The sequence below is a fragment of the Apus apus genome, chromosome 3 (assembly GCF_020740795.1).
Source record: "Apus apus isolate bApuApu2 chromosome 3, bApuApu2.pri.cur, whole genome shotgun sequence".
Taxonomy (NCBI): Eukaryota; Metazoa; Chordata; class Aves; order Apodiformes; family Apodidae; genus Apus; species Apus apus.
The window spans coordinates 108,416,532-108,441,351 of record NC_067284.1 but is presented as its reverse complement, the minus strand read 5'-3'; the positions used below and the strand labels follow the sequence as shown (position 1 = coordinate 108,441,351).

Here is a 24,820-nt window from a genome sequence, read left to right as displayed (position 1 = left end):
GGATGAGATTTAGAAAAGCAACTCCATTAATAGAAAATAATACATTCACCCCTTTCAATAATCTTACCCTTCAGAACAGTCAAAGCAGCAAGAAAATCAAAACCTGTTGAGATGTGGTGAGAGAAAAGGAAGAGTAAACAGGGAGTTTATCTCCACCCCATTCTGATGCTGCTCTGGGCAACAAAGCACGCCACCAAACTCTCAGTGAACAACAGGAAATACCTCTAAGGATTTCAAAAGAACTATGTGCTCAGCATGTACCCCATAAACCCCTGAATGTGCAAGGGTGAACTTGTGAGATGGTGTGTCCATGTCTAAAGTAGTAAACCAAACAATGTCCAGGGCATGCTCTTGAATACTCAGGCTAACTTGACACCGCACGGGCCAGTGCAATCAAGCTGCCAAGGCTGGCCACGTCCTCACTGCCTATTGAACATTCCCAGTGTCCCTGGCCTACACGAATTCACAAACCATGACTTGGAGGTGGTTTGAAGATGCCAGTTGATTAGAGCTAGAAGGGAGCAAAGGACCATTCTAAAAACTGAACAAAACAAGCAACTGAGTTACAGCGTTTGTGATGTGAAAAACATAGGGACACAGCCCCTGCAACCATCTTCAGCAAGGTCTGGGCCAGGATGTGTGATGTTACTCAAGACCTTCAGCCCACTGACTTTTATAAGTCAGCAGAAAAAAGTTCATCAACAAGGCAGAAGGAACACACTTGCACATTATTTTAAAAGCATTACTATTTAGAAAATGTAAGGGTATGTTTTCTCCTAAAATCTAGGGGAACATTTAGGCTATGCAGGGTGCTTTTATAAAACCTAAAGCTACCCTGTTTCAGGATGGTGAAGTTATACTTACTGCTGGTATGACCACTTGAACATCCTGATATCACAGAATCACAGAATTATTGAGGCTGGAAAAGACCTATGAGATCATCAAGTCCAACCTATGACCTAACACCACCACATCAGCTAGACTATGGCACTAAGTGCCACATTCAGTCTTTCCTTAAAGACCTCCAGGGATGGTGACTCCACCACTTCCCTGGGTGGTCCACTTCAATATGTGATCACCCTTTCTGTAAGGAAGTGCTTCCTAATATCCAACCTAAACTTCTCCTGGCACAGCTTCAGGAGAGATCCTCTTGTCCTGTCACTAACTAGTTGCCTGGGAGTGCTTAGTCATATGCACAGAAAATAACCAGGAACATGGTATTACAGGGACCACAATCACCCTGCACAGGTCCCACCTAATACAAATTACTGTCTTGGAAAATAAAAGCAACAGCAGGGGAAGGGAAGAAAGACAATTTACCAGAAACACTAAAGAGGTCTGGGATAGGGGAGGATTCCATTTTAGTTAAAAAGATGAGCATTTTATTTCTTAATTATTTTTTAACATTCCAGGTTTATTCAAAAGACATTATTCTGCAGGCATGTATCTTCCAGGTCTTAAGACTGATAAAACACTAGGAATAATGAGATATCCTAGCAAATGAAGACATGGCTAAAATCATATCGGAGCGTTGGGGTTTTTTTCTTTTCATAAAATTTTTGACATTTCAATCCATCTTTTAATGGTGGCCAAAGCCATTAATAACTAGAGCATTTGGAACAGTCCATTAAAGGGAAAAAAAAAACTTGACAAGATGCTAACAGCAGACTACACTTGATTTCTGCAACCAATGGCAAAAGCTGCTGGAGAAGTATCTGTACACTTTTAAAATGTTACATCAGTGACGAAGGGAATTCTGTGCTTTAATATTTTGCTTGAAAAGTCTCTTTATCCAACATAAAGTCAGCAAATCTCTGCTGGAGCTCCTTTTCTCTCTCCTGCTGTCGCTGCACATCTTCCTTCAAACACTGAAAGAAAAACAAAAACGAGCAACAAGTCAGTTTTTCCAGTAGTCACACCCATGAAGATCTTTAGCAAAGGTTTTAGTTCCCTCAGAGGAACAGGTAAGAACTGAAGAAAATCAGAGGAAAAATTGTGCTCAGATGGGTACTAATTCCTTGAAAAGCAAGCCTGGCACTGGGTCAAGCCTAGGACTGAGTCTTGGCTGAGGGTTGCCTTGTTAGCTGAATAAAGCAGAGAAGAATATACCAGAGATCCTCAAGCTAAAGAACAGTGACCCTAGGGTCTTGCTTCCAGGTATCTCAGTGTGCCCGTTTCTACTAGTTTCAGGTTGAAGGTAAGGCTGCTTAAAGAGGTATCTTCCTCCTCAAAGCCAAGCCAACTAGATAGAGGCTGGTAAAGCAGGTGGTATTATTCAGGAGCAATAGTCCAGATCACACATGCACACAGTCAGACAACAAGAGGTCTGTAGGCAAAGAGCGTGAACTCCAAGGATGGCTCAAAACTGTGATTACAGAAAATTTCTCAGCTTCTGAAACTGAGAGCCATGATTACATCAGTACAATAACCCCATTCCAGTACTGGCTTTCTAAAAGTCCAGCCATCTGCAAGTCTGACAACATTAGCTTCATGGAGTAATGCAATCAACATGTGAAAGGAACAGAGCTCCTGCAGTGGCATTTCTACTGGCATTCGGTCCACTGACTTTCAAAGGAAGCAGAAGGCTTTACACAAGTTTCAGATCTATCCTAAGTTCGAACAGTAATTAAAAACAAAACAAGCCAAATTAAGACAGATATGGAATTTCTGCTGATACACATTGCAGAAGATTAATAAAATAAACCGCACAAGAAAATAAAATAAAAACAAAGTTAAAGAACACACTAGTAGATTAGTCCCAGCTTCCAATAAATGTATCATAGAATCTTTGTTATTGAAGTAAATGGCAGACGAGTCTGGTAATAGCTAAAAATATAATTTAATAAGACTATTAAAAACTTGATACAAGCTCAGGCTGTGAACCTCAGAGCCCATGCATTGTAAAAACATCTTTTCCACAAAGTGCCTGTATTTGACCTAAGGTATTACATTTAGGAATCTCACCTCCAGTCTCCGAGGGATTGCAGCATCTTCATGTTTCTTCAGTTCCTCAAAAGTACGTAGCTCCAGATGTGCCTGTTCAATTTGGTCCCACAAATCATTTAATTGCTTGATGAGGCCCATTGCTCGAGATTGATAACCACCAAGCAAGATCTTCAGCTTCTTCTCCATCTTGGCAGCCCTCTTTGCTTCAGTTGTCATGTGACCTCTGTTTATCTATCAGAAGGAACCCAAGAATTGTTTTATTTATCCAGAACTCAAAAGTCAAGATCAACAAACAAACAAAAATGTAGTAAAAATATACCTGTGAAACTGTATTGAGTTGATATCGAGTTATTTGATTTCTATTAATAAATCATACTGCCCTTCCTTCCTGGTGTCATCAAAAAGCATATCGAAAAGACTGCTTAGATTCAAGTGTAGCTGAATGCTGGACAGATTGCTTGATTAAGTGTTCAAGGTCAGGCTGGATGGGGCTTTCAGCAACCTGATCTAGTGAAAAATGTCCCTGCCCATGGCAGGGGGACTGGACTAAATAATCTTTAAAGGTTCCTTCCAATCCAAACATTTCCATGATCATGTCTCTTCAGTGTTTGCAAGCATGTGAGCATAAGACTTCAAGTAAGTGAAAATGTTTTTGTCTTAAGATAAAGTAACCTCACCTATCTATAAAATCTGCCATTCTGCTTTAAATTCCATTCATTGCTATAAAGTTGCAACATTATTCACTCTGGTGTCAGGCCTCTCAATTAACAGTGCTTTTTCACAGGGCTTTTCCCTTATGGATCTCACAGCAAGAAGGTAAGATTATCTTTAGCTAACAGAAAAATACTGAGATAGCACAACAAGTCAGCTGCCTAAGGTCAGTGGGAAAAGCCAGAAGCAAAACCCCACAATTTACAATCCAACAGAGTACACAACAGAAGTGACAAAGCAATGAGATTAAAATAATGGTATCAAAAAACATGAAGCAACTGGCATGTCAGACATGAAGCTGTCCTTCTTACATCATTCTGGTAAACACTACCTGGTGCACCCTGGATTTGAAAGTTTCCCCAAAGTTGTCCAGGTCAGTCTTCCTAAACCCTAATCCAGACATAATCCATAAAGAAACAAGTTACACACATTACAAAATTTTGCCTACTAGGACATAAGACAAATAAACAAGCATATTGATGTTAACATAAGTGTTTCATGTAACATTTATAAATACAAAAGGTAACAGAAGCCTTTGCTTATTTTTATACATGTATTCAGTAGGGCAAAATGAAATAAGCAGTAAAAGCATGAAATAGCCATCACCATTTTTAAGGCTCGATAGATGGCAAAGAAATCTTTTAACACTGAATTACAAACTAACAAATAAAACAGGACTATTACCCAGTAAGCAAAACTATGGAGAGGTGCAGCACTTCACACCTCTAAATATGGACACAAGGTTCCTGGTTGGTTGCTTTTTTTCTTAAAATGCTACTTCCTTTACAAAAAAAAACAACTCCCATTTTTTTGAAAGCATTGTGTAAAAATGTCAAACTTGACCAAAAAAAAAAGAATCAGGCATCTCAGATTGTTTTTTTTCCACAGCTAAGGAGGTACTAATGCAGGAGATGAAGAAAAATGTGTTTCTCAAGTATTAAAATATAAAAACCAGACTCAGAACCAAAGCGGCTAAGTCACCTATACTTGCCTCTCTTCTTTAAAATTCAAAGCTTTGCTGGTGAACATTCTGAGACACAAAGGAATTACCACAGAACAGCCAAAACGCTGAAGCTTTTCACAGATTTGCACCCTAGCGTTACCCAAGGCATCATCTTTTATCAATGAAACTAAACTCCATTGGCAATAAACTACTTTCTGATCTGTCCTGTACAGAGGTACTGGTGCAGCTACCACAGTCCTATGCACCAAGCTACTGCAAAGTGCATTTCATCAAACTTTCAACCATCCAACTTCATTAAAGTACACGCTACTACACATCTGCATGTTTTTGTAAAATGCCCTACTCCTTAACAAATTATTCACTCATTTAGAACAGTTTTAGTAGGTGGTACAAGGATAAACAAAGTGAATGGTCAAGGGAGAAAACTGTTAATGGGAGAGGGAAAGAGAAATTTTACTTTCTGAGCTGTCTAGTTTGCTCCTGAGGGAGACAGATGCAGACTGCGATGCTTTTCAGGTTCTGTTTGCAATGTAGACTTAAGCTATGCCCAAGGTGCTTTAAGCATACAGAAAGGCGCCTCTTTTTCAATATTTATGTAAATCTAGAGAAAATTAAATAAATAGATTAGGGATTTGCAAGGATACTCTCTGATGGAAAACTATGAAAGCTTTAAATGTCTTCACTGGTAAATAATATGCTATTACTGCAACAACAAATACAGCTGTGTGGTAAACGAACTATTTTCCAATTACTGTTTCTTGGACGAAAAATGTGTGTTGAGAGCCACTGACATTTAGAGAACATGCACTAGATGGATGCATAGGCAAACAGAATTTTGTTTATAACAGGGGTCTAATGTAACAAAGATCAATTGTCCTGTGCTGTTTCACAGCATTACAGACAACACAGAGTATGCTTGGTGTGAAATCAAACTCCAATCATAACATGACTTTTCTAAAATACATTAGAAAAAAGACCATTTAGAAAAATTCCACTATTCTGTTGTCCTGAGTGAAGATTATCAACAACCTAATTTTACACTGAGTAGCTGCAGCCATGAAATGCAAACATAGGCATTATCTCCATCATACAGAAGAGATGGGAGCAGGGCATTGGAGTCAGAAGCCCTCAAGTTATCTGCATGGTCTATCACTAGCAGCAGTGGCAAGTACTGGGCTGGTCTCACTTTCATACACTTCAGTTGGGATTCACTTGGCAACTAAGCTTGACACCTTAAGTCTTTCCATAACCAGGAATAAAACCAGCAACTCTAAGGCATGGCTTATCTGATCCAGGGCCTCAGAACAAGACTAGGCATGCCACTGAAGTGCTCTCCACTAACTGGGATGGGAGTCCAGACTGCTTGCTCAGACACTGTTACATAAAGCCACGTGGATAGATCCCACCCTAAGTGAGTACTGCTTTACTGTATGAGATAATTCAACAGACAAAGCCAGTTCAAATCTAATGCTAATTATAGTATCAGACCCAGACTATTTAAGCACTCTTGAATTTTTCAGACAATGAGAACTGGACTTAATATTTCCAAGCTGTTCTGGATACAGATTCTTACTTTTAACTACTAGAGCTCTTCAGGTTGTACACTGCTATTCAGCCCCTGCTTTTCAACTCAGTTCCTTGTCTATCTTGGATTATCATAGGCCTCACTGCTGTAAAACAAAAAGTAAAAGGAAAAAGAAAATCATCCAAGTATCTAAACCCAGAAATAACAGCCCTTTCATCCTTCTTTGCTTATAGAAAGAAATATGAACACCTGTCACCTTTCCTCCTCCCTCCCAAGTACAAGATTTTAGGACCTCCTATGAAAAGGTCAAAAGGAGGTCTCACCTTTTGTAACAAATACTATTTATTAAAAACTGCTGACTGCTACATTAATGCCAACAACTGCATATAATTTTAGTTTAAGCTTCATAAAATTCTAAGGCTTGGATACCAAGCTAAAAATTCCAAGCAGTTATAAAGAGATGTGTTTAAACAGTAGTCTATATTGTTTGCTTAAAGCTGAGAAATAAGATTTTAGTAAAATCCAACAACCATTTTCCCCCTGAACTTAGCAGAAATTTGAAAGATTTCTCCACTTAGTTATTTATTTTGTACTGCAACTTGGTCAGCTCTGGTTCTGCTGAATTTTGTACCAACTATAGCAAAACAAGAACAGCAAGTACAGACATGGTGTAAAATGATATATGATGTTAGGGCAAGTGTGAGGGCCTCATCCGACTCCAAATCTTGTCTGTAGAAGCCTTCCTTCACGCCTCAGAGAGCTGTGTTCTGTTTTCAGTGCTACACTAGAGATCCAAGGAAGACAAATGAAAACAGAGCCAACAGACATAATGAGAGGTTTATAAAACATGATCTAGAAAAGACTGACTGGAAAAAACAGGGTTCTTAGTTTGTTTTTTCTCCATCTAACAAAAACATAATTAAGAAAGACACAACAACATGTTTTAAATATCCCAAAGATCTTTGTGAAAAATTAGTCTGTTCTTATGTCCATTGAGAAAGGTAGAAGGATTTAAATTTGGCAAGGAAATTTTAGATAGAAGAGTAGTCCTAAGGTTTAACTAAGGGCAACAAAGAACAGGAAAAGACTGCTTATGAGAATAAATAATAACTGGGGAAGATTTAAGAAAAACTGACCCTGAGGAAGGAAGGGATCAAGTGCCTTCAAAACTGTATTTTCATAATTCCTCATCTCACTAAATCTACTGAGGATGCCCTTTCTCAGTTCAGAGGGCTGTTTTGCCTTGTACTGACTGTTTTGGTTTTCCTTCCATTAAATGCGGAGCTTCTGGTAATCCCTAAACAGCATTAAGCTCTCTTATCTTTTAATTGATCTTCTTAGTCAGCCTGATAGATAAAAACATGGAAGAAAAAAACGGCTGCATGCTCTTACCAAAGCCATAGCCAAAAGTAAACCACCTTTTTCTGTGACCTTGGAGAATCAACATACCATCATCATAAAACTGCTTTAGTTTGTGCAGATAAATCCTCTGCCAGCTTCAGCTATGCTGGTTGAATAGGTTACCCCTGGATCTTACACAGGACTACTCCAAACGTTACTGTAACTTCCTTCCTCACCCCAGACCCACAAGTGGCCCTCCCATATTGAATTCTGCTGTCAGGAGCTGGATTAACTCAATTTAAATAGCAGGGTTTGTGAACTTGTCTCATAATGGCTCAGCCAGCCAAAGTAGCTGCAATGAGACAATGCATACTCATGCCTTCTGCTCAACACCAGGTTACTCCAAACAGGTTCCACCAGCATTTCAAACCACCTCAGGGACAACATTGACTGTAACACTAGTGCACCCTCTGAGTATGTTTAAGCCTTTACAAGCTTAATGATACACTCTACATTAGCATGTATTTAAACAAAAACATAATTAATTGCTCTACTTAAAAATATTTTTCCACTTTCATGCTCTTGGACAGAATTCTCCATTTTTTTTGCTTGAAAGACTGTTTCAGCTGTCTATAGTTTGACCAGGCAAAACTACCTATACAGTCTGCTTCTTACCTCTGAGTTATTGAAAGGTAATAGTTAACTCTGCTGGAAACAGAGGTTGGGGGTTACTATGAAACAAAAGTTGCATTTACAGGGTAGAACAACAGAGGCTCAAAATATCAAGCTGACATCAACACTGATTAGCTCAGCTAATGAGCTGAAACCACTCCATGGGTTGACATGATGTCAGTACTGCTGCGACACTGAAGATGATACTTACTTAGTGTACAAGGGGGTATGAGGATCCTGAAGAAAAAGTGTTGGCCAGTATCAGAGCAGTCAAAAAGGGGCTAAGTGTGTAACTTGAAGAGATGACAAAGTAGGATTTAATTCTAAATGACTAGGACCAAAGTTTTTCATGGGAAGATTCAGTCAAGGTGATCCTCATATTAAGGCACTGCTGGCATGCAACTGCAGCTTCATAAATGAAACTAGACCAAATATTCAAAGCTTGTATGGAAACATAAAGCTATCTTTTCCCAGTTTAACAGGGAAGCCTCAACATAAACTCCTATATTGTATTTTGTTACGTATATCCTTACAACTTACTGATACCTGCAGAAGGCTAGCTGCTCTGCTCACAGTCACAGCTAATAACCCAAGAATACTCTCTGTGTTTACTGTTTCAGAAATTATGGTGACCTGCCTTCAAATATCATAACGTAAGTTGGTAGGACTGTTGAGTAGACAGTACAAGGTATGCCAAGAGCAAGTGTTCTCTCAGAATTTCACAGCAGCTGACTATCTAGATCTAGAATAACCCAGAAAACTACTGATTATGTTAGCAGTCACTGCTGATCTAGAATTATAACACTAAAGCCCACTTGAATATTTTGCTTCTAAGACTAGCAGTATTATCAGTGATATCAGGTACCTCAGTAACATTAGAAACACATATAGAAGAGCACAGGTTAAGAAAAAAAATAATTTATTTTTACTAAGTTTTTCTGAAAACTCTCTACTTCTCCATGGAAAAAAAATAAAATTACAGGAAGATCACAGACAACAACTACCTCAGGCTAACAGCTTTGATTAACTGTAAGCAAACATGGGTTACTGCTGTTTCTGATGAGATAATACGGCAACAAGCACAATGTAATTACCTTGAAAAATCCTCACTTGAAACCCAGAATTCTTGGACTGCTCTCTTTCAGAGAAGAGGGTAACAATCTTGTGGAAGTTCATGCAATAAACAAACTAGCAAACAGCCTAGTTTCCTCTCAATAGACAGCAAAAACCCCACATTAAGATTGCAGCAGTGCCTTATACTCTTCTGCACGAGCTAATATTATGCAAGCGTAAGTGAAGCTGCTGCTAGCAGCAAGTCAGACTGGCCCAACATTTCCAGGTTCTGACACTGCTTCATGTTAGGACAGTCTCTGAAGAGTGACAGGTCTGCAGATGAGGTGGCTTCCAGCAAAAGACCATAACAATTTTTACTTTTCTCTGTCAAAACACGATTTTCAACAGTGACGGTGTGCAAAGGCCTTTTGTGATTAAGAGCTTTATCAACGTTGAACTTTATTCTAAGCACGTGAGCTCCCATTATGAACTACAGTTCCAAATGTGAAGCGTGATTTCACAAACCACCACAGAGGAAATCAATGGGTTTAGACATGAGAAAAATCTCCCACGACACTATGAGCAACCGGCCACACAAAACGTAACTGCTATGAAGCCTATGCTTACTTTTCATGAATTTTTCATTGCTCATTTCCAGTGTTTTGACACATCCTGGACTGAAGACAGGCAGAAAAAGACTTTTCTATACAAAAAGAGCTATCCAGCCCACCCAAAATTATGAGCTTAGAAGAAAGGCTAGCACAAAGGTCCAATCTGAAGACAAACTTGACTCATAGACAAGATCACAGAAATAATATGAAGAACCCTCTTACTGGCATTCATCTCCTTCCTTCCAAAGGTCCCAAAGTAAGTCAATAGTAAGAGAACTGGTATACACTCACCTAGTAGCATTTTCCTCTGAAAATAACCATTTAAGCGCAAAAGTATAGCTCTGCTTCCCAAAGCTGTTCAACTGGCAGTCTGGGAATGTCATTGCTTTAAGAGTTGACAAGTTACATTTGATTAAATTAGATCTGCTGTCCTCCCTGCTCACAGTGATGAAGGTTTTGATGGGATATAATTTGTGGGGAAAACCAAGGATATAGTAAGTTAATTCATCTAAAGGACAGTGAACAATGTGTTTGTGGGGTTTTTTTTTCCAAACTTCTAACATGCAAAGCTCCAATTTGACTCAACAAGCTGTAAATGGAAAAGACAACCACTTTCCAAGTAATGTAAGTACACTTAAAGATTTAGTAGTTTTAGATAACAATTTTCAGGCACAGGTCTAAAATTATTTTGCCAACAGAACCACAGAGCAGCATAAGGCAGATATTACTCCTTTTCCAGTGACAAAGGAACCAAGGGAGACATTCAGATCTAGTTTTGGTTAACTGACCTGAGGTGTGCTTGGTTTCTCTGTAAAAAAAAAGAGCAAAACAAGAAACCCCAGAAGGAAATTCAACTCTTGAATGGGCCAAGCTTTTTGCAGGAGGTGCCTTCTCTCTACAGAAAACAAAGGGAGACTAAGGCAACTGCAGCTTTGTTAGGAGGCTAAAGAAGTTGTACCCAATCTGAACTCACAAGACTTGATCAAAAATAGGCAACGAACACTTGCCTGTGCTAGAAAGCAAGCACAAGATTTCTCACTAAATCAGTTTCCCTTGCACATTTTTTCCACCATAGACGTAAGTTATCCGTGGCAATACAAAGATTTTTATTTCTTGTTTTCCTCATTATAGGTTATGGGTTACCTTCATTGTGGATTTCACAAATATTCCATAATTCTACAAGCAAAGATGTGATGTGTTATAGCTAAGCTAATCAAACATCCAGCTACTATGGAAAGAGGTCTACTACTTAACCTAGAAGGAATTAATTTTCCGCCAATGCGATGAACTGATCCAGATTACCACAGGGACAAGGTCAGAAGTAATGGTAGGTGGCAGATGGAGAAAAATAATTAGTATTGATGCTTTCTGACACAAGTTAAAATGTTAGAGCACCCTAGCTATAGTACAAATTGCATGGTAACCATTCTGGTAAACAGTAAAAGTGTTTTCACACATAGGTAAAGACAATTCTTAAGGGATCTGTGATATATCTGTGTTACACAAGTATAAACCCTCTAAAATTGCTGTGCTAAACACATGTACTCTCATGATCAACTGTACATTAAGCAGACACTGCAACAGTGTTCTTGCATAAACAGTCAGACTTATCAGACCGAGAACAGTTTAACAATGAAGACCACAGGTAACCCTCAAATGTGATCCTTTGGTGCCAGCGACATTCCCAACAGAGCTGATTTTAAAAAGGCATTCCACCAAAGCAAAACAGTAATACAAATTAATATATCTGGCCATAAAAGCAGACTACACAGGGATTACACCATATTTTAGTTTAATGAGCAATTTCTTTGTTCCTAGTCTTATGTTTTCTCCAGGTGTCTTCTCAGTTATAGCACACCCAAAACTCTAAAAGGAACTGCAAGCTTTAGAAGCATGTAAACTAGAGAGAAATTAAAATGCAACCACCAATAAGCAATTAAGTGATACACCTTGCATGAGAGTGTACCATGTAACCCATAAAACTCCAGTTAAGCAACTGGTTTTCAAAGTAAAGCAATTCTGAGGACTTGGGCTGCAAGCAAAAGCAAAAATGGACACTGGTCTGGTAAATCACCATCTTGGTGTATCTTGGATATCTAAAAGAATAGATAATTTACTATGCTTTGCATATACAGTGTAATTAGAGCTTCCTCTCCTGTAGACTTTCAATAGTGTTTATAATTTATCAATCAACTGAAATGATGATACCAACTACCACACTTTTAATAAAAAATATTAGTATGCAGCAAGCCAACATTATGAACCACCTTCAAAGGGAAAGTAATGTCAGCAAGAAGTTTCTACATTGTGAACTATGAAGGGATGCAACTAGCTTGTTAAGTAGATGCCTCTACTATCTTGTTTCATCTGATAAGTTTCCTAGTTTAACATACACCTTAGGTAGGAATGCTTTTCCTTTTAAATATGTTGAGTGAAAGTGAAAGGAGTACAAGGTATTGCAGAGAACTGAAGCAGTTACTAAATGTAACTGTGAGATTGGAAAACTCCCATTTCTGAAAGGACTATATTGTAGCTTGGCCTTGAACAGATATGCCAGAGTTCTAGAAGCTCCTGGAATGATCAGAAAATTCCATCAGCATTCAAGCAAATCTAAGCTGTACCACAGGCATATAGTGAAGTCAGAGATTCACTGGCATGCACCTGAAACTCCCCATCCGTAATGTAAAAAGTTCACATGCTAATCTTGTAACACTCTTAATTAAGTAACATATTCAAAGAGTCTAAAAACTCTCAAAGTAAAGTAGAAGTAAAAAGTATTGCTAGTACACAGCAGTACACTCCAATGTTAAAACTATCGCTGAGTTGTGCATTACTGCTGATGATGCCTGGACAGGATATCCAGCCAAACAGAAGCTCTCCACAACTGCTCCCCTTTGCCTCCTCAAGTTCATCAATAACAGTACAAATCTGTTCGTGGTATCACCATCCATTTCAGAAAGATAAATGTCATGTCAACATATACAAGGCTGCCACCACTAAATCACTCAGGCAGTGAAAGCAGGCCAATTAGAGAAAGATGACTGTTTGTCCACGCCATCAATCCACCCAGCAATCTCCGAGCAATGAAGACAGGACTAGAAATAGCTGGCTTTTTTGCACAGGATCTGCAGGGTGTTAGCAGTCCCATATGGAAGAAGTAAGACAGTGACTACCCAATGTGCAGCTGTCTCCAGTAAATATCACTGAACTCTCATGGGTTTTTTCCTTACTATCTTAGTGCAACATGTGGGGGAAGAAGCAGCCCCAAAAACTGACCACTGTCAGTTTCTGCTGCTGGCAGACTCTATTTTACAGTTTCTACTCTTCTCTAAAAGGAAGCTAAGAGTACAAGCAAGTATCTTGGGGTAATGAAAGCTGAGCTAATATCCCTGTTTTTCATTAAGGTTGTCTGATATTTCCCATTAAAATATCTATTTCAACTGATATTGCTTTCAGACAATTTTCCTTGGAAATATTAAAATGAAGGTGGGTTTTGCCACTGCTGAGAATGGGTTAGGAAAAAAAAAATATCGCTGTGCATTTTTTTCATTGTATATTCATTTGTTCATTAAACTGCTATGCTTTTTATTTATTATTTTTAAAGTGATTCAGCTGGTGACTTATACTTAGGAGACCCAATATATGTATCTTGTATCTTGCTTTTAGGAAGAGCCTTTTAAATAGGTCAGGCAACAGAGCTACACTAAACTGCATTTCACACACACTTGGGAGAGATTTGCAGCTCAAATTTAACTTTGCAGAGTCCACTTGCACTCAACAAACAGTGAGTTGTGAAATGCAGTGCAGGTTTTTCACTGCACCTGCATCTGTGGGGCACAACAAGCTCTGCTGGCCCTGGGTGCCTGATTAAAATTGGGGTGTGAGGTATTCTGAACACTCACACGAGTTTGCTTTCTCACTTTCCTCTAAATGCACCAAGCAATCAGCGTCACCCAGCAACACTGCAAGTTCCCAGCTACTCTGAAGAGATGTCACTACATTAGTGAGACATGGAGTTTCATGACTGCAGCAACTACTGCTGGATTTTGTTAACTGTTTTCCATGAAGTCCCATGCAATGCTGGTAGCAAATAAACCTGTTTTGTTTTTTTTTCTTGGCAAGACCTCTGATTTGTATTTTGCTTCCTGGGTGACTGTCTCGTGACTACAGAGCAATGAGCACATACAGATGGAACAAATACAACAGAGCCTTGACAAATGGATGACTTGACCTTAGTTTCTTTGCTTCAATATCCTTAATAAGCATACCACCACCAACTACTCATTCAAGTATTGGGAGATGAACAGAAATAAACAGTACAAGAAAGCCCACACAGAAGTATCCAATTTAAACTGCAGAAATAGCACGCAGCATAAAGGCACAGGGCCACACACTGAACAATAAAGAGAAAACAAAATATTCAATAGCTACTCATTAAACAAGTACCATCCACCCTATGCAGTAAATGAGTCTGTAGAAAAACTGGGCTATAATCACGAAATTAAAGACTGTCTCATAATTTATATGCATAGGCAAATTACTGCTGCCAGAGTAAAGCTGTTTGTGCATTCTTTAACTCAAGACTGTTTGACTTTGCAGCTTTAATAATGCACTTCTCATGTAGTTTTGGGTGTAAGATATTTAAATTTCAAAAGCATTTGTACACAAATTAGGTACAGCCCTCCGCCTGCTGGCGCGATGCCAGCACAGCCCCTGCCGCCATGCGAGCTGGCTGCTGCCGGGCTCAGACACTGGTTTTGTAAAAATTAAGAGTAGAACAGAGCATGTGAGTCACAGGCAGCCAGCCCGCAGCGTTGGGCAGAGCAATGGTGCTCTCTGCTGGATGAGCCGCCGCACGACAACTGTTCTGGCATTAATGCTAAAAGCACAACTGTGGAGTCCATCCCTGGATGACATTCTTGACTGACGGACATTACAAAACCCACATTCACGCCGTATTTCAGATGTACAAATCAAGTAAAAATTCAGCTTTTCTGGCCTCACTCTCATGTTATTCCTGTGGTAGGAGCTGTTTGAGGAGGTTTACTTCTACCAACAGTAGCTATGTTGATGTTAAACACAGAACTTGTTTTTTTTTTTAAAGTTTCCTTTTACCATGGAAAAAAATAATCTGATGCCTGCATAACTTACAGAGACTTTTAGGCTAAAATTGTATTTGGGAACACAGTTAATGACTTATGCAAGTCTAAACATGTTCTGTGGGAAGAAACTATTTAAAACGAGCTTACTTTATATTATGGAAGTTCTGTATCTTTGTGTTTTGTGTGGTGTTTTTGGGTGAAACTCTTAGAGAAGGGGACAAGGCAAGGGAAATTAGTGTCAAAGGGTCTGAATTGCCATCTTCTACTTAGTGCACCATACCTCTCCACACACAACTCCTCAGTTCCAGGACATCCTAGAAATCTTAATGCCTTGTTAAGGCCTGTGACTTGCATTTTGAAGAAGCTGATGCAAGCTTCATCACTGGAGAATGCTGTACTCTACAACTCAGCAGAAAAAGATGTAGTTCCAGTTCTCTGTCCCTTAGTGCCAGTGTCCCTGCCACAGGGCTCAAATTGCATGCAGACACGTTGATGAAATGTTGTGAGCTTTGTACTTGCAGAAGATATTAGTTAGGTAAACACACAACAGCAAACTTGAAATTTGTGTTTAAAAAGCAATCATAAGGAAGTCTAGTATTTCCTAATAAAGTGGAATGGGATCACAAACATCCACTGTTCCCTTTTCTGGAGGGAATCTCTGAACTGGCAGAGGATGACAGTCTGGAAAGAATTCAGGACTATCTGGATCTTCACGTATGTAGTAGTCACTCAGAAACCAAATCTTAAGTTGGAAACAGAACTTGAGAGGAATTATGAGACATTTTTAAGCATCTTTCTCTGAAGTATCTCACACTGGCCACTACTAGGGACAAAGTGCAATACTAGAAAGATGAGGTATCTGGTCTGATAACACCAGAGATTAAGAAAACAGTAAAAAATCGACATGGAGTAGAGAGAGCAAAACCTGACCTCTCCAGTTGAGAATAAAGAGGGTGGGAGGAGCAGCCTTACAGCTAATCAATTGTATAAAGAGAAACTGTGGGTGGGAACACTCTAGGGATATTTTAAGAAAAGGAGGAGGTAGACAAAAAGGTGACTTCAACACCTCAAGATCCTCTGTGAACTCCTTGGGAGAATTTCTCAACCTGTTCAAAGGAATCCAACCAAAGATCTGAATAATTTGTAAAATAACTTGTAACTCTTACACAGAAGAAACAAAACACACAAAAAGTAACTTTAAAAAAAAAACACAACAAAACCAGTCACTCGGGTGCAAAAAGAAAAAAAAAAAAAGAAGAAAAAAGCAACACTGACCTCAAGCCTCTTTTCAAGTGACTCTATCCTATCTTTTTTGCTGGCCAAATTAGCTCTTGTGTAGCGGCTCTGTCCAGGCAGGTATAACACTTGGCTGTAACATTCTTCCCACACCTGGTTATAAGCTTCACTTGAGAGCTCTCCATGCCCCATTCCTTGCTTTACCACTTCCATCTCTTGTGCCAATAGATCCTGTGCCTGTTGGAAATGATGAGAAATAAACTGCAGTTACAATACACAGGATAAAAGAAAATTATTCTTGTTTTCAATCCTTCAGTGTGCAATTCATGGGGGCAGTTTCTCCTTTCATACAAAAAAAACCTCACCACCAGGTTAAGCTAACTATGAAATCTAACACAGATGCTGTGGATTATAAATGAAACCCAGGCTAGAAGGCTACTCACAGTGCAACTATCCCTCATTTTATATAATTTAGCCAAACTTGACATCACCCTCCTGTAGCTAATGAAAGCTGTGGCACAGCTAGATACTTCATCTTGCTGCAGGAGAGATAAAAGCAAGAAACTTGAGGGGAGGGAGAACCGTACAGACAGAAGCAGCTGTTGTATGAATAAAAAATCACTTTTCATTTCCCTTTGCTCGCCCTTCCCCACCCAATCTAGAAAGTAAATTCTAAATATTAACATGTGAGCTGTATAAGCTCCACTGCAAGAAACACTGCTCTGACTTCAACTAACACACATTCCATTGCTAGAGAAATACTGGCAAGATAGGAGCATTCTGCTGTTTCCAGTTTAGTTTACAAAGTAATTTACTGAAATTTACAGGTCACCCAACTCTTTTAATATTTCTGACAAAGAGCCTGGCCTACAAAACTATATAAGCACAAGGGTCCTTCCTTTTGAGAAAGCAAACAAACAAAACCAACCAAAACCACAACAAACCCCAAATGCCTAAAATATTTTTGCCAATCTGAATTTCATTGGTCAGAAATGCATGTCTTCCCTTTCAACACATCTATACGTGCACCATAAATTTCCACATCAGCAGTAGATATTTCACTACAAGCAGGCATGTGTCTTCTAACAGTACACAGACCAGGAAGCAGAATTTAGTTATGGCACCACAACAATTCCACAGCCTTAGCACCACTGCTGATCTTCCCCAAAAGAGCACCACACATAAAGAAAGGAGCATTTTACGAAGGGATTTAAGCAGGAAGATGTTCTAAACAAACAAACAAACAAACCCCCCCCCAAAAAAAAAAAGCAAAATAAACAAGCCCCAGATGAGAGTGTGGAGACAGGAAAACTTCCTGGTCTTAATTTGATTGTATACAAAGAGGGAATATTGCACTGAATGTTAGAGAGGGAGCAGAAGAAAGTGTGCAAAAAACTTCTGCCCATCAGTTAGGAGAGAAAATTTCCAGGGACTCTGAAGAAAGTTTCCAGACAAAACCGGCAAACTGGAAGTACATACTGTTCAGGGTTTCTCATTTTAGGCTCTTGATTCCTTGGTCACATATAGTCAAGGAGACAGCTTTAAAATCTGCCTGAATATCTTCAGTCACTTTAAAGTAACATGGGATTTAGGTGTAGTAGATACCACAGCTATTGTCAGAATGCAAGTCCCAGATAGCAGGAGTCTGCATAAAATAGATGACTTGGTGGCACATGATTTTCTCCTTTTCACTGTTTTGTTCCTGTAAGCATTCAAAGATTACTGGCACAACTTCACAGGTGAAACTCTTTGAAAGAGCTAACCACAGCACTGTGTGTCTGAACTGTCTGTCACTTGGCAGCAAAAGGCAACATCTGTAGCTGCTTAAGTAAATGAGCAACCCGAACCAGAACCCGTGGTCCAAGACTGCTATTTAACTTGGGATTACAGTGCAAAACAGGACAGAGTGCCCAGCCAGTCTACTCATTTCATCCAGCAACAACCTATTCTGCCTATTCAGTGTTTTTTAACCAGGTGTACTTCTAGTATCAGTTGCCACAGCCCAGCAGGCTCTGCACTACCACAGGTCTGTTGGATCAAGCTTAACCAGTGTAATTAAACAACTTGATTTGCTATTCTAAGTTAGAAACTGGCTACCACTGTCATATTTAGTCTGCACTGCTGTGAAGAAAAGGCTTAGTAATTCTGGATTAACAACCCACAGGCAGCAGAATGTGGAAATCACACCACGTTAAAGTCTCAGTGATTTAACATCAACTTCCAGAAACATCGAAGTAGAATTTGGTAACTGTTGGAATATTACCACTGCTACCCTTACTTAAAATGATACAAAATCACAGCACATTCAAAATTATATCTAAAAGACAGTGTCTCTGGACAAGTACAGCATCCTAGTAACTCTTCTGAGTGCCTAGATTAACATTAACTCACGGAAAAGAGAACGTGCACTTAAATTATCCTTACAGCTCCTCATACAACCCTCCAGAGATGTCCCAAACAAATAGCATACAGGCTTGAATCCACCTTTTATTGCAAGATGGCAAGGCTGTGACATAAGCAGACATTAGGCCACCAGTTATCACGCCAGTTCTCACCTTCTTGAGATCCTCTTTGGAGAACTTCTCATAAGGATTTTGTTCCAAGTAAGCCATATGTTCTGCATTGTTGCTTCCAAATCCTGGGCCTTTCCCCTTCTTACCACTAATTTGTTCTCCAAATGGGTGGTGTAAAAGGTCAAAATGAAGCATAGTAATCATCTCTTTCTTTATCAGCTCTTCACTTTTCTGCAAGTCTGTTAGAGGTGGTTCCACATTTAAGGGTCTCAGTATTGTTTCATTAACCTGTCCAGGAATAAAAAAAAGTTCATAAAGATCACATACACCAAAGATCACATTAAATTAATATAAAATTCATACTTGGATGTATACATCAGCTAAACAATGCAGAAGAGGTGCAAAAATCCATTGCAGTGTGACACACATACAGGAATCTGACCACCCAACTGTGCTTTCATTTGTGCATATGAAATACCCCCCATGACAATTTCACTGTGAGTTTCCTGTAACACTGAAATTAGTAAAAGATTTCACTCTCTCATGATCGACTTAGACTGTATTTCCTCCTATAATGGTTAAATCTTTATTTCTATTTTGTTCCTTAAAAGTGAGTTTTGTTTCCACTTACTTCTGAGGGCCGTGGTAGATTCTTCTGAACGGCTTTGTGCATTCTCTTCAGTTCCTTTGCACGCTCTGCGTCTCGGAGAGCCTAGACAAACAAGTTAAGTGTTACTCCAGGTGCTGTAATACAGTCAGATGCTTCCTAGAAATGTATGTAATATAAAAACTAATTGATTACTGCAGCAAAGATTCCTTAAAGAACTCGTTATAATGCCAGAGCAAAATAGTGTGATGACATCGTAATTTACTGCCTCTAAAGTAAATGGCAAGAGTACAGCAGACTAACTCAAAGAGGAGAGAGATCCTAAGTAATTTCCAGACATAAAATTCTCCTTCAGCCTCAACCTCAGCTGACTTCATTCTTTACAAATTTCCCCACATCACCACATCAAGTTTGACAACTGCTCTAGCTCACCAGACATGAAATGCACTATGAAAAGGGTCTTAAATTTACAGCCAGGACTCTTGTCTTCTTCAATGACATAAAATAACTACTTTGTCACAAGAGTATTTGTGAAAGTGTAAAAACATGAGACTTCCCCTTACATTAGACTTTCAGGCAATAAATAACTTGAAAACACAGTGTTGTCTGTAAAACTTCAGCAACAGTGGCCAAGATCTTCCATGTCATGACTTGATTTGAAAGGCAGGATGCTATTCTCTTGTATGATATTACAACTCAGATTCTTTATTCTACATGTCACTTATCTGTATTTATTCAGACTTTTCATTAGGGTAAGTATGCACATGACATGCATACAGATGTATATCATGTGTTCCTCCCCAAACAAGACATGCTAGAAAACAAATTTTGGGACATGCTTATTGTATTAGAAGATATCAGAGCACAGGATTTTTTAAAATGTTTTGCTCATTTGTCAAAGCTCAGTCATTGGTAAACCCCTCTCTGAACTAAAAAAAAAAAAATGAAATCTATTTGAAAGTATGTAACAAAAACAGATTTGCATCACAAAATTTTGAATAAGAAATAAATGGAAAAGACACAGTATAGCTATTTAACCAGCAGAATTTAAGCACTTCATCTAACCTTCCTTGATTCTGAAACAAAACAAAAACTAGAGGTCCTCTAAAAACTTGGCTGTCTAGGTAATGCTGTGATCCAAGTCACACTAAAGGGACCAACTCACCACATGGCAGATTTCTACCTGCATGGCACCAGCCTGCCTGAATTTGTATATGATTGTCCTACACTGCACAAACAGTAACTTTTAACCTTGACAGAATTAACATGAAACTCAAAAATTAAAAAAAAAAATTCAAACCAGAAAACCCCCCAGTTCTCATGATCTTAAAATCAAGCATGTGCCTTCACAAAAATGCTTTTAATTATATTTTTAACTTTTGGGGAACAAAGGCAGGAAGCAGGACAATATACACTCTGAGACTTCATCATTGAAAATTATACATGATACATAACATTAACAAATTAAGAAAAGGTTTCAGAGAGGAAACTGATTTAGCCCCTGTATGTGTATATTTTGATGGCAGCAGAGAAAACAGGTATATTTTACTTTGTCATCCTGTAGAACCTGTACCATTTCTACTTAACAGGTATGAAACTATGGGAACCATACCAAGAACGTAATTTGTTCTAAACGAAAGGCACTATCTGCATCACACACACCTACCTGCTTGCGAGCATCTATATCAGCAGTATCTTCTACAAAGGTTTCATCTACTTCATGTTCTTCAAGTTCCTTTTCTGCATTTTCAGGTAAAACAATCTCAAAGTCATTCTTAGGAGCAGGAAGGGCCATCAGTCCAAGGCGCAGGTGCTCCCGAGACTCTCTCTCCTGTTGAAGTAACAGCAGGATATAATGCTTCTGGATTCATCATGCACAGAGGAGCAATCCAATCAAATTCCATTACCTACATTAACAGACATGAGCACGTCTGTTCACACGACAAAATAAGATCAAGTAAGATCATCTGGCCATCTTAGTCTGCTACAAAGTCAACAGAAACAAAATCTTTGAAGGCATGTTGCTAATCCAGGGAGGCCTACAGAGCACCACCCCAGAGTTTATGAGCTATGAAGCACAGAAATTCTCTGATACTAAAAAGCAACAGCCAGTTTTCTGATAATGAAATATTCAAATAGACTGAAATACACTCAAGTAAAAGCAGCATGGTGCCTTCACCTCCCAGTAGTTTCAGTACAACGGAGGAGACTCACAAAAATACCTTTCAAGAAACAGATATTGTAAATTTGTGATACACTGATGATGGACATGGCAGTATCTGCAAGCCTAGCTGGAACTTTTTTCCTTTCAATTGCTCACAAAACTGGAGATTGTGGTACAGTTTGAAAATGCGACAAACATCACCAGAGCTGGAAATCAGTGCAGTCCATCAGGAAATTTAATCCCCCATTTTCCTTCTGGCAGTAAAAAGCATTTTTACTATAAAAAGGCTAAGACAGAACCAAAGTAAGTATAAGGATAAACCTTGTCCTTCAAGATAAGAGGAAATCTGAAACTCTTCTGAACCAGAAGAGTTATTTTTGTGAGAAAAACATGCCAAAAATGTGAAGTGGATCCCTTAGCTAGCCCAAGAAAAAAAATGTCAATAGCCCCGGTGGGAGATACCCAAATCCACAGTTAAGGCTGCAGAATCAGACACATAAAAGGAGTTGCCAAGGTGCTAACTATTAGGCATATGCCCTTTTATAGCATGTCTAATTGGCAGGGTACATCTGGCTGCATCTCCAAGAATGGAAACATCTGTTGCCAAAGGCGATGAAAGAATCTGGATGGGACTCAGATTACTGGACATCTCAAAACCAAGTGCTCCTAATGGCAAAAATTAAAACTCCTTTAGCTCAATGTTGTCAACAGGACAGACCGATGAAAAGGTCCTTTAGATAAATCGGGAAGCCCGCATGATGAGGGATTTGAGGGCTTTGGGGCTGTGTAGGATTGCAAGAAAAATGAATCTTTCCTTCAGATATATTTCCTAGTCAGCTTCAAAGATACAAGTAGGACTGAAACTCAGCTATGTCTTTGACAAATAGCTTTAGAGTCCTTGCACTGAGCATGCTGAAAGCTGTTCTAAATGGCAAGATTTCTGTTCTTTCACATAAAGATTTGATTCTACCAGGTGATGAGTACAGACCTATAGACAAGCAGTAGAAATAACATTTGTCTTAAAACAAAATTCTGTTCAGGAGATGGGAATTAGCCCTTAAAATTAATAGAACACTGCTTTCCACTTCTTAAATTCTTCTTACCATTTGTTTTGCATAAGATGGGTCACTGTAATCTGCCATTCCCTCTTCTGGGTTGATGTTCAATTTATCACGCAGTGGAGTTCTACCAGGAGTTGTACCAACCACAGGTTTAGGAGTTAGTCCTCCACGAGGAGTTAAGCCCTCTTGTCCGTGAGAAGGTGTTCTAGAAGAAGTGTGGATACAATATTTTTTTTTTCTCCTAAAGAGCTCTACTTAGAAAAGTCTGAATGCCGCAAAAAGTTACATAAATACCATTAATAAATTAAAACTAGTTTTTTTTCTTGGGAGGCAGTGAAACCATAATACGCAATTAGAGAATCCAAAATATACATTGTTTCAATCTGCCAAGGTGTAACCAAGCATCTGTCAAGCTGAAATCTAAGCCTATCATTATGTTAAAAGCAGTCTGAGGAACTAATTAACATAAACTCCCACCATTACTTTTGAGAGGAGATTACCCAGTCACCAGGCACTACTCTGGGATACAGTAAGCAGGATTTAATTCCAAGCTCTGACTTCCCTACCACCTGTGGCAAGTCATTCACTCTACATTTATGTGGCTTAACAGCTGTCCCATCAATACTACTGAATGAATCACTCTAAAGATGCCTCCTTACTTTCACTAATTATTGAAGAAGCAATTACCACAGAAACATAGAATGCTTACATTACAGTAATTACTTTAAAGCACCTAAGGTTAGGCAAGAGGGATTAAGTCTTAATTTTTTGTGGTCCTCGGTTGCTTCTCCTCTGGACTAGGAAAAAATCCTACATGAAAGGCATGCAGACACTGCCTTGGATACAGCCACAACTATTCTGCTGCCAATTTATAATGAGGTTTCACACAGTGATGATAATAGTAATATACTGAAAAGACACTGTTCAATACCTCAAATACAACAAGTTCAGGAAGGTGGAAAACTTTTAGAAAGCCTACATTGTGGTTCTCATCTACATTTACACAAATATTTTCTGCAACGACAAATATGTTTGCTGTAAAGAATAACCCTGTCAGACATGGGCTGGACAAGATGACTTAATACATCATTTCCACCATCAGTTACTGTAATTCTGTAGTGCCAGTAAATTTTTGTAAAGATCGACAAACACAATTGTATATAAGGCCTGACACAGGGATACAAAAGTAGCTTATTTACTGGGTACACCTGTAAGGGTCAAGTGATACTTTCCTCTTACTTGAGGCTGTTCACAGAATTTTATAAACTCTCATTTAGGATAAAAAACTCAAACAATAACATCTGCAGTATGACAGCCACAAAAACCAGTAAAATAAGTAAAATAAATTTTTACATTTTCAAATTATTATTTCATAGGATATATTTACTTTGATGATACTAGCAGAAAAAGGTGACTTCCCAGAAAAACAAGTTAGTGGAGTAAATGGGTTGTTTTTTTCCCAGTTGTCCCAGTTCCATGCTGCATTTAAAACTTTATTGTAATTTTTAACTTAATAGCTTTTAAGAAAATTCTTATAACTAGGAAGTAAGAAAAAAAACCCCAACAAAACAAGTCAATGCAAGGCAACAATTTTGATAAAAACCTTGCATCAAAATATGACTATATTCATACCATGAGAAGAAAAAAAGGTGTACATAAATGATTTGTTTGCTCTTTTTGCTTAAATAGTAACATGATGGCTTTGCTTCACTAGTCTGCCTACTTAAAAATATATGGCTTCCCTTTGTTTCTTTTTAACCACTTGAAAGATTTTTTTGTTCTCTCTGCTCAAGGTCTTTCATTTTCACACTGGTACAGCATTTCTGCAAGCAAGCCAATTTGATATGCAGGTGCCACATATACATGTGCAAATCTGAACTTTGGAAGCTAAGAAACCACCACAGCACCACCACCACCACAAACCAAACCCAAGCAACAGAATTAAAATGTCATTTTTATAATTTTTCTTTAACATAAAACAATCCAAATCAACAGCCAGATCACTCCAGGCCAAACTCTACATTCATCCTGCACTGCACTGATGCCAAAAGATCTGCAGAAAATTATTCATTTATGTAGATGCAATTAAAAAAGCATGGCATTTGCCCATAGCTTTTAAACAACAAAATAAAGCTGCTTTTGAAAAGCTGCCATAAAGGTCTTTTTTATTTCATTCTCCACTTTTCCAACTATTATGATACAAGTAAAATTAGAACCTAAGTTGAAAAAAATTGACAGACAAAATGGACCAAGTGTAATATGTTTTAGCTGTATGGTATTTGGCATTTGCGGGATATGTATTTATTCAGGACCC

At 38.6% G+C, this 24,820-nt stretch overlaps 1 protein-coding gene across 1 annotated transcript in view; it reads right to left on the bottom strand.

The window, feature by feature from the left end:
• Positions 1 to 1,337: 1,337 nt before the first annotated feature.
• CDC5L (cell division cycle 5 like) overlaps positions 1,338 to 24,820 on the bottom strand; it is a 32,655-nt gene continuing 9,172 nt past the window's right edge. The window contains exons 10-16 of the mRNA XM_051614605.1: positions 22,549 to 22,711; positions 20,948 to 21,112; positions 19,306 to 19,386; positions 18,717 to 18,962; positions 16,201 to 16,398; positions 2,965 to 3,177; positions 1,338 to 1,868 (exon numbers count right to left, since the gene is read on the bottom strand). Of these exons, the coding sequence (XP_051470565.1) occupies positions 1,764 to 1,868; positions 2,965 to 3,177; positions 16,201 to 16,398; positions 18,717 to 18,962; positions 19,306 to 19,386; positions 20,948 to 21,112; positions 22,549 to 22,711 (1,171 nt within the window). The 3' untranslated portion in view covers positions 1,338 to 1,763. The remainder of the gene's footprint in view (positions 1,869 to 2,964; positions 3,178 to 16,200; positions 16,399 to 18,716; positions 18,963 to 19,305; positions 19,387 to 20,947; positions 21,113 to 22,548; positions 22,712 to 24,820) is intronic.